Below are 9,882 nucleotides of genomic sequence, written 5' to 3' on the forward strand. Positions count from 1 at the left end.
CGGGCGGGGAGGGAGGGAGGAGACGGCTGGGCTGGGCGGGGGGCTTGGCCGACGGGGTGCAGGTGGGCGGGGACAGGGGCCCTGCTGGAAGAGGCGCTGCAGCGAGGTGGCGGGCTGCGTGCGCAAACAGGGCGGCAGCCTCCTGGGCCCAGAGAACGGTGAGGCCGTTTGGGTTGGGCGCCCCAGACCCGAGGGCATGGTTCGGTGTCCAAGGCCACCGAGCTGGGAGCGGGGCACTTTTGGGGGTGGGCCCGGCCAAGCCAAGGAGTTGGGGGTCTTGAGCAGACCCAGGAGAAGAGTGTGGCTGGGCCAGAAGCTGGAGTTCATGGGCAGGGCGCAGCTGGCTGGTGACGGTGGGCAAGGATGGGCACTTTAAGGGCTGGCATGAGTGGAAGGGGACAAGGAGGGCCCAGAGTTTGAGTATGAGATTAATTTGGGAGTTCCATGTCACTGGGTGGGTTGATGAGTCCTGAGCTTTGGCGATCACAGAAGCCTTTCCTGGCGACCAGTTCTGAGTGAGGGGAATGGAAAAAGGCTAGGATTTGGAGAAGTGGTTTGGAGGCCACGTCTTGGGACACCCGGTGCTCTGATGGCCTCCTGTCCCCATGCGAGGGACTTTGCAAGCGATGTTTCAGAGTGCTGTGATTTGGAAGCTTCAGCCTAGGCTGGAGTTAAGGTCTTTGTGGTGGCCCGTCCCTGCCTTCCTTCCTTTCCAGGCCTTCAGGATTCAGCTGAGTTCCTGGGGGGAGTGGGTTAAAAATTCCTTCGGCCTACAATCAGCCTTACAGTATCCACCAGGGGTAGGAGGGACATGTACATGCGTGACTGCAGCAGCATTCTCTGTCGTGGAGCCCTCATGGCTTCCTCGCTGTTGCCATAGCAACGCCCTATTGATGGTGTATTTATAGGGGAAGAAGCAGGCGCTAAATTTTGGGGAAGGTGGGGGAGGCGGCCTCATAGCAGCAGCAGCAGCAGCAGCAGCTATAGAATTATTATTGGAGTGGGCCATGCCGGGTGAGCTGTTCGGGGGGAGTTCCTGGCTTGTTTGAAGGTTAAAAATGAACTAATAACTTTGGCAGGTGTCGGGAGAGCACTCATTCGTGGCTACGATCTGTGTGGGTGTGCATGCACTGAAGTCAGGTGTGTTTGGGACAAGAGGGGGGCTATATGTAAGCCGTTATGTAATTTTTCCACATCAATATGAACAAAAACAACACGGCAGTTCTCTTCGATAAGCAATGAAATGTATGGTTTTCTATCTTCACTTATTAGTACAGCCTTTACTCATTCTTTTCAAACCCTGACACAACAGCTCCATTTTTAATTCAATGAAAACCCTTGCTCTTAGGCATGCCACACCCACACCATCGCCATGTGACTGGCATTGCCACGCCCCTCCAGGGAACCCTAGAGATCAGGAATGAAGTAGAATTTTGAGATAAATAGTCCGTCTTCACTCTTCACTCTTCAAACATCAAGGGCCAACATTTCTTACAATGGTAGACCCATCTATTGACAGATTCATTCATTGATAGTTTTGGATGGGATCATTGTGGGGTTCGAAAGAGAAAATCCCCCTTGACATGATGTTTCCATAGATGGATGTTAAATTTGCTGTTTTCCCTTTAGCTTTAATTTTATTTATGATTTATAGTCTGTTTGCCAAAAAGATTAGAAGGTATATTTGAGACATACATGAGGCTCTGAACACATAAATAGAAAAGCGTGCACCACGCTGCAAGGGAGAAGCATATGTGCTCAACAGCTGGGCTTCCAGCGTGACTGTGCTTGATGGTCAATGTTAACACTGAACTTCCTGGCAGCCTAGGCAAAAAGGGTGGCACAACGGGTTACACCATTCACATGTCTTGCATCCAGTTAGTCGTAAAACCAGAGCTTCTGCTTGGGGAAGGGAGCAGCGGGGTGATGCTCCCAGATGTGCTCTGAAATACGTGTGTGAGTGGGAGTCTATGGTGCGGAGTGTGCTGTGTTGTGGCCACGGTTTATATCGTGATGGGGTGATTCCTGAGTGGGAGCGAGGATTTTGGACAATAGCTCGCATTAGAGGCAATGTTTGCACTGAGTTTCAGAAGATCCTCGGTACACTGTCCGGTGCACACAAACACAGCGGGTCACCGGGGTTTGGGCCATGACTTCTGAGATGGCTGTTGTTGCCTGCTTCTTCAACATGTGCTGCCTGATTTCAAGGAACATGCTTGTCATTAGAGGTATCTGAGACTTGCCCTTGTGAGCCAAATGAGTTCCAAAAATTGGGTCCTGTCTCTGTCACTGTTCATGTGCTTGACCTCACCTAATTTTCCGTCTCTCTGAGGTCCTTTCCGACTCAACAGTGCAAAGATTTGTTGAGGGAAGTGAGGAAGAAGGGACCTTGGCCTGTAGGAGGGGTTTTTTTCCCTTTTCTTGCTTTCTTTTTTCTTTCTTTCTTTCTTCTTTCTTTCTTTCTTTCTTTCTTTCTTTCTTTCTTTCTTTCTTTCTTTCTAGAATAAAGTCAACCCTCAGGTCTTCTATACTTTCTGAATCTGTTCATGGGGAAAGAGCCAGAAGGTTAGCTTTGGGCTCTGCTGGGCCTCAGGGAGCTCTGGGAAGAGAGCTTGGGGAAGGATGGAAAGGTGTGAGTGGCACAGGAAGTGACATGCCTCACGAGGTGCTGCTTTCACCTTTGACCAGGCCAGTGGGGGTGGAAGTCACATCCCAGGGCCAACAGGGTGCCCTGTAGGCTTTCGGTGTGATTTCATCATGACTCTGCTTTTCTCCTTTGCCAGGCAAGTGAGACGCTGGGTCTGAGGGAGCAGCAATGGCAGGTGAGTTTGCCAGGGCCCACACCGAGGGGGGAGGGCCCATGCCCAGGGGCTCACAGGAAAGGGGCATGCTCACTTTTCAAGTCCTTCCCAGCGGCCTGTCCCCAGGGTGTCCCTGTAGATGTGCACCCGCCCAGGCCACTATGAGAGAAACTAATACAACAGGCTGTGGGTAAGGGCGCCTGCTTTTAGGTAAAGCCCTGCCTCCCTGGGCCTTGCAAGGGGCTGGTTGACAGGGGAACTAGCTCATGTTTACAGACACATATAGCTGATACCATGCCGGGCGCCTGGGCCATAGCTGGGTCCCTCCCTTTGGAATAAGTGGATTTGGCCAGCCCTCAGTGGCACTTTGCAGGAAACATCTGTGCCCAGCCTATGAAGGCTTAGATCCTGCTACCCCTTTCCCAGAGGTGCTCTCAGATTTGTATGCACCCAGTGCCCCGATCTAGCCCAGACTGGGTTTGTACTAGATTGTCTGGGGCTGGGCTATTGATGATGTCACAGGTGGCCATTCAGGTGGAGGGATGCCACCTGATAGAGTCGTATGGGGTGATTTGGTATTGGTCATCAGCAACATGGCCTTCCCTCGGTCAGATCTCAGTTTGCTCCATAACACCTGAGGCCCAAATCTCGTCAGGTGTGTGGTATTCTAAGCAGGCACGTCATGGCATCAGAAAGTCAGCCCTTTGATCACTTTTACAAACACCTTCCCGTATCTGGGGTGGTGTCTTGCCTGCTGGCTTTGTCTTGCTTTCCTTCCTCATTGGGCTTCTCTGTCTGGGCTGAGTCTGGTTTGAAGGAGCCCCTGGGCACCTGCCCATTCCAGGTTTCAGCGCAGCTCTCTCCTCAGTGTTTCTGGAGGCCAAGAATGCCCATTCAGTCCTGAAACGGTTCCCTCGTGCCAATGAATTCCTGGAGGAGCTGCGCCAGGGTACCATCGAACGGGAGTGCATGGAGGAGGTCTGCAGCTACGAGGAGGTCAAGGAGGTGTTCGAGGACAAAGAGAAAACGGCATGTACTGCCCTGGGGCTGGCTTCTGGGAGCAGGGGCAGCTTCAGGAATAACAAGAGCAGGGCCTGGTATCTGAGCCCAGTCGGAAGCCATAAAGGAAAGGCAACCCAGTCTAAGGCAGAGACATTGGAGCCATAGCAGGAGAGACAACATGTCCTTAGAATCCCAGCTGCCTGATTCTGGTCGGCCTCTTCACTTGGGAGCATTGTCCTTTGTCCTGAGTGCATTCCACAGCCTCTCTGATAGCTCCCAGAGGCCAGTCAGATGGGGCAGGGTGGGGAGCCGCCACAGGCCCTGCCGAACATGCCAGACTAGCTGAAGGTCTCTGAGGTCCAGCTGGGGCATGAGGTTTTGCATGTAAGTGTAAGTGGCCCTTCTTCTTTTGCAGATGGAGTTCTGGAAGGGGTACCCGAATGCAGTCTACTCAGTCCGAGACCCTGCACAAAGCTCAGATGCCATGTACGTGGTCGTGCCCCTTCTGGGGGTGGCGTTGCTGATTGTCATTGCCTTGTTCATCATCTGGAGGTGCCAGCTGCAGAAAGCCACCCGTCATCACCCCTCGTATGCTCAGAACCGGTACCTAGCCAGTCGCGCCGGGCACAGCCTCCCCCGGGTCATGGTGTACCGGGGCACTGTGCATAGCCAGGGGGAGTCCTCGGGGCACCGGGAGGCAGGGAGCAACCCGCAGGTGGTGCTGGGGCCCAGTCGAGGGAGCAGAACCACGGTCCGCCTTGAGAGCACCCTCTACCCCCCTGAGCTCTCTCTCTCCAGGCTGTCCAGTGCCACTCCCCCCCCATCCTATGAGGAGGTGACTGCACCCCAGGAGAGCAGCAGTGAGGAGGCGAGTGTCTCATACAGCGACCCACCCCCAAAGTATGAGGAGATAGTGGCCACCAACCTTGGCTCGGACAAGTAGTAGGACATCTGTCCCGTCCGGAGTGAAAGCCTCTTTCAGGGGTCTCCTATTTTCTTTTTAACTTCTCAAAGACTGTGCCACCACAAAACAGCCTTAGTCTCCTGTTGCCAAATAATTTCCTAACCGTGGATTTGTAGGAAGTCAGCTGTCAGAGACAGGTGGAGGTGGGTAAGGAATACCCATGCATCAAGGCCCCTGCGGAGAGCCACAGGCTAGAGAGCCCAGCTCTTCCAGAAGCCCCCATGCTCCCACCATCCTGTCCCCCCATCAGGAACTGGCTTCTCTTGTGCCAAAGGTATTACCCTGTTGAGTTGACTGTGGCCAGAATGTCCATAGGCTCAGGCCCCAAGACTGCATAGCTGGCTGGAGACCTGTCTGTGTCTGAAGCTTAGGCCACAGAGATGAGGGAGAGAAGCTAGCCCTTCAGCAACCCCTTTTCCTCAACAGTCCTGTGCTTCCTGTCCTTGCTTACACTTTGAGGACAGGGACAAGGACTGAACAACAACAACAACAAAAAGAGTAATAACCAATAAATAGGTGACCAACATGATAAAACAAAACAACATAACCTGGGCTATTCATAGGGGACTGAGGGAAGTCAGATCTGTAATACTGCCCTGCCCCAACACCCACCCCCATGCTCCTGACCAGGTTAAAAGGATGAGGGGCAGGGGCCCAGCTGCCAGACTGAGCAAGAGGCCTGCCTGCGTGAACTTGGCCATTCTGGAGGCTAGCTCTGGTTCTAGTGTACTTGGCCTTCTGAAGACCTTGGCTTTCCAGACATGTGTACCGGCTGTGCTAAAACCGCTACCCACTGGCCTGAGCCCAGTCATAGCCGGGGGAAAACTAACGCTGGTGACCCTGCCTGGGGAGCCCATGGCCTCTGAGTGGTTGGGGGTACGGGCTGGGGTAGAGAGCTGAAGTTTTCTCCTTCTGAGGTTGATTGGCCCATGGAATGACTAAACCCATGAACTTGGCCTCCTCAGCACTGTGCTTTCTGGCTTTGAACTTTTAGGATACTTCCCTTCTCTTGAGCAGGTGCATTGAGTTGAACTTGAACTTCAGATGACTGATTTCTCCTTAATGATGGTGCCCACCTGGGGAAAAGATCCCAAAGTGTCCCTTTTTAGAAATTTCTTGACAGGGGAGGTGGGGAAGCCCGTGACGTGGGGTCGAACGCCCATTCAGGATTTGGTGTGTTATTGCCAGGTGCTGGTCCATTTTTAGTAATCCCTTTCTGTGGCCCAGGAGCTGTCCACCTCTGCATGTCAGTGAAGCTTTGGACAGCAGTGGGACAGAAGTGACCTGCCCTTTAACTGACCATGACCACGTAAAAGACTCTCGACACCGCTTCCACTCACCCCTGCATGTCCATCCTCCTGGCCTCAGTGCCAGATCACTTTTCCTCTGTGGTGCTTTAAAAAATGTAGCAAATTTTTGTGGGGTCCAAAAGAGTGCACAGCCAGGGTCTATCGGCAACCACAGCGGTTTAAAACCCACGGAGAAGACAAGCTTCTTTCTGTCCAAACAGCTCTCCAAGATAGGCATTGGGCCTCATTCTTTGACTGCAGCCCTTCCTCGAGGCCACAGATGACTTCACCGGTCCTGAGGACTTGCCCTGGGACACGCTTTCAAGTTTAGGAGGCTTGTGTTCTTATCCCAATGAGGCCACCAGCTTCAAAAACTTGACCCGGTGGCTGGGGTTTTCCATCCTTCCCCCTACCTCCCAGGCCAAAGGGAGGCTGACTGAACTAATGCCTGTGCAGTTCTTGAAGCACCAGGGAGCTAGTGCAGTTTGCCCTTAGGGAGATTCTTCTAGAAATGTGTAGCTTAGGGAGACCAGTCTTAGTGGAGGCCTTCATGTGACTCTGATGTTGAGTCTCAACTTGGGGAGTCAGTCTCCTGACAGTTGACAATTTCTGCCCCCTCCTCCATCCCTGAGAACTCCCTGATGCCGGAGGTGCTGACCAGGTGCGTTCCACCTTTCCTTCCTTCCCCTTTTTCTCCCTCCTGGCCTCTAACACTACACTCCTGCCCTTCCTCACAAAGGTATTTTTGGCCTAGAAAGGCCCTGCTTTTTCCACGACGGAGACTGCGGTCACTCCTGTTTGGCCATGTTGGAGGACCTGGGGTGGCCTGAAGCTCTGCTGCCAGCCTTGCCCTCCCAGCATTTCCTCAGGCAGTTGCCTGCGTGTGACCTGGGAGCGTGAGAGAAGAGAGCCAGGCATGGGCCCCACTGGCCAGAGCCAAAGGGAGTATGCCGAGGAATGCCTGCTGCCTTTGGCATCTGTTGAGCCCTTCCCTGCTAAGCTGGGTGGAGATGGGAGGGAGTGGGAAGCAGGAGCCTGGCCCGGTGGAGGACAGCACGTGTTGTGTCCTTCAGGCACTGAGCGAAGGCCTACAGGGAGAGCGCACAGGCAGCTCCTAGGGCCCTGTGTTCTCCTGTAAAGGTGCTTCGCAGGATTCTTTCAGGTGGGCTTGCCACCGTGGTCTCTGGGACGTTTTTTTTTTGCAGTATATTGTGGAAAAAAAAGACTGTACAGTACACAATGGTCATAATTCGCGGTGCACATTTGGCTTTTACGAATGCTCTGTATATATCTTTTCAAACTCTGTCTTTGTATGGACGTTGGTTTGATACAATGCTAAATCTGTAGTAGCCACATTTTTGTTGTTTTTGGACTTTGCGTGTGTGTGTGTGTGTGCGCGTGTGCATGTGTGCCTGTACACTTGTGCACGTTGCCTTTTCTGATATGCTTCTCTGAAACAATAGCCGGTGTGTGGCTATATTTGTACCAGGAGGGTTCCGGTCTGAAGGGAGGAATGTCACCTCCTGGGGCTGGACAGTCTTTTGGACAGGGCCCTGAGGGAGGAAAGCTGAGATTAGCTGTTTGAGCCCCACAGAGTCACCACCTTCTGCCCTCACTTCACAAAAAGTTTTGGGAGAAGACTAAGCAGCCCCACCCTGTGGGCCTCTGCCCTGTGGGACCTTCACTCACACACCCTTTCGGCATGGCCTTCTCCACCTCTGCTCCTGTTCTGTGGGTATCAACAGCTGAAGGAGATCTGAGCACTCCTGGGCCTTTTTATTTTTTATTTTTATTTTTTGGTGGAAAAATGTATGACTATTGACTTTGGGACTGCTGGGGCTGGTTATTCAGATATTTTTCATTAAGAAAAAAGAGAAAAGGCTTTAAAAAACTTTTTAAGACTTTTAAAAACAAGAATCGCAAACCTGTTGTCCCTCCACACTGCTCCCCATCGCCTGGGATTTTCAAAACGAAAGCACAAAAGAAAGGTGAAGCACACAGGTGCCCAGCAACACCTAGCAGGCTGACCTGGAGGCCAGGAGCCTCCTCTTCTGCTTGTGAATCCCACTGCCATTGGTGTGAATTCCTTAGGGTGCTTGGGAAAACAGGAATCTGCTTGGTGGCTTGGATGTGGCCTTTCTGGTGGCCTGAATATGAGGAATTCGGGACAGGAAAGTGTCTTTTTGTTAAGGAGTTGGAGCCAGATGGTTCCTCTCTGGCTTCAGGCTGATCTTTTGACAACCAAATGGCATCCCATAAGAAGAAGGAAAAAACAACACTGCCTCTAGATTGTTCTTTTGCCTGGGGCGGGGGGTGGGGAAGTGGGGGGGGCCCTTATTCACCTACACTCTGTGTTTCTAAGAGTGTGCCTGTGTGCTATGTCTTGCGTGTGCTCTCATGTTCAAGGCCGAGATGGAGAGCTGGGCAGCAAAGCTTTTCAGCTTGACAAGTAATGAAGCTCCATCTCAGAATTGTGCCGATTCAGAAACAAGCACATCCTCCCCACTGAAGTCTGCTCATACTAATCAGTATAATTAGCTAATTTCAAAGTACTGTAATCAGACTGCCTGCAACCATGGTAAAAGCCTATTAATTTGAAGCCCACTAATTCAGAACTTATAGAAAATCACAGCTTAAGATAACTCATGGTATCTGCGATTCTTGCTCTGTAGAAATATTTGAAATATTCTTCGCTTTAGTCCATTTTCAGGGTCCTATGTGTAAGAAGGATCTAGTTAAAATGAGCACCTTTTTCAAATAAAAGGCTCAAGATATCAGGGATCCCTTCACCGTGCCTTCAGCTTTGGGGTTCAGAAATTCTTGTGTGTAAGGCTCTTTCTGCGTAGGATGGTCTCTTGGTCTCTCTCCATTGTAGGAAGGGTGGGTGCTGCAGCTTTTCATTCTCCTAGCCTGCAATTTAAAGTAACATAACTGTGTATCTTGCTAAATATTCTGTAAAGCAGATGTTTTGCTATCAGAGTGGCCACTCCCATCATTTGCCCCCAAATATTAAACTTAGGGAGCTTTTCCTTTCACAGGCTGTGGGCGGTGAGTGTCTGTCTAGCAAGAATTTCTCTGACAAGGAGATCCAAATAGCACACCCCCTTGGGCTCATTGCCTCAACAGTTGTTCCACTGTACTGAGACATCTGACCATTGAACAGTTCCTGCCCTTCCCCCACCCCCAGCCTGAGCATTAACACAGATATTCAAAATTGGAACAAATCCCACAGCTGCTTTTGCCTCCCGATCTGTGTCCCCTTCCGGATGCCACTTTCCCAGGCCTGAACACACCTGCTATTTCACTTTGTGATTGTGAATTTGTGACAGTGGAAACCCTGATATGTGCAACTGAGCTTATAGACATGATTACTGTGAAATGGATTAATTTTGGTACCACTTTAAACTGTGCTTGTATACATGTGTTGACCCATGTCAGCTGGGAAATCTGTACATTCAGTAGTATGTCAGAATTTTACTGGAGCCTGGGAGCAACCAACACACTTGCTTCTGTTTCTCTCTCTCTTTTTATAATTGTTGAGTTTAGCTGTTAAATTTTGTCTCTTTCTGTACAAGAAGATAAAAATAATAAAGAGCACATAGCATTCACTGGTGTCCTGTCATCAAATCTTGGATCCCTGCTGACTCCCAGACTTTCACCACCGGGGAATGGATGATTGTGGGCCAAACTTGTTTTTCCCAAAAGTCAGACTGTAGATAAGGAAACAGCCCAAACCAGTTTAGAAGCAGGAAGCAGGGATGTCCTGGGTCCTAAAGATTGTCCTCATGTGTGTGAGATGATCTCCTGCCCCATCCCCCTGGGATGC

At 51.3% G+C, this 9,882-nt stretch overlaps 1 protein-coding gene across 3 annotated transcripts; it reads left to right on the plus strand.

The window, feature by feature from the left end:
- Positions 1 to 55: 55 nt before the first annotated feature.
- On the plus strand, positions 56 to 9,654 carry PRRG3 (proline rich and Gla domain 3). Of its 3 annotated transcripts, none has more exons than XM_019805236.2 (4): positions 56 to 2,228; positions 2,784 to 2,822; positions 3,670 to 3,830; positions 4,219 to 9,654. In XM_019805236.2, exons 2-4 carry the CDS (start codon positions 2,816 to 2,818, stop codon positions 4,744 to 4,746), a joined length of 696 nt encoding a protein of 231 aa, XP_019660795.1. In that variant the 5' UTR covers positions 56 to 2,228; positions 2,784 to 2,815; the 3' UTR covers positions 4,747 to 9,654. The 3 variants fall into 3 exon arrangements, with proteins under 3 accessions (XP_019660795.1, XP_019660796.1, XP_034505535.1); XM_019805237.2 differs by having other exon boundaries at positions 56 to 158; XM_034649644.1 differs by lacking the exon at positions 56 to 2,228 and having other exon boundaries at positions 2,454 to 2,822.
- Positions 9,655 to 9,882: the final 228 nt, after the last annotated feature.

The sequence above is a fragment of the Ailuropoda melanoleuca genome, chromosome X (genome assembly GCF_002007445.2).
Source record: "Ailuropoda melanoleuca isolate Jingjing chromosome X, ASM200744v2, whole genome shotgun sequence".
Lineage (NCBI taxonomy): Eukaryota > Metazoa > Chordata > Mammalia > Carnivora > Ursidae > Ailuropoda > Ailuropoda melanoleuca.

What these genes read in the sequence shown, in the direction of transcription:
- PRRG3 (XM_019805236.2), top strand. An exon ending in TCGAGGACAAAGAGAAAACG is followed by an intron (nt 3,831 to 4,218) that starts GCATGTACTGCC and finishes CTTCTTTTGCAG; the next exon opens with ATGGAGTTCTGGAAGGGGTA.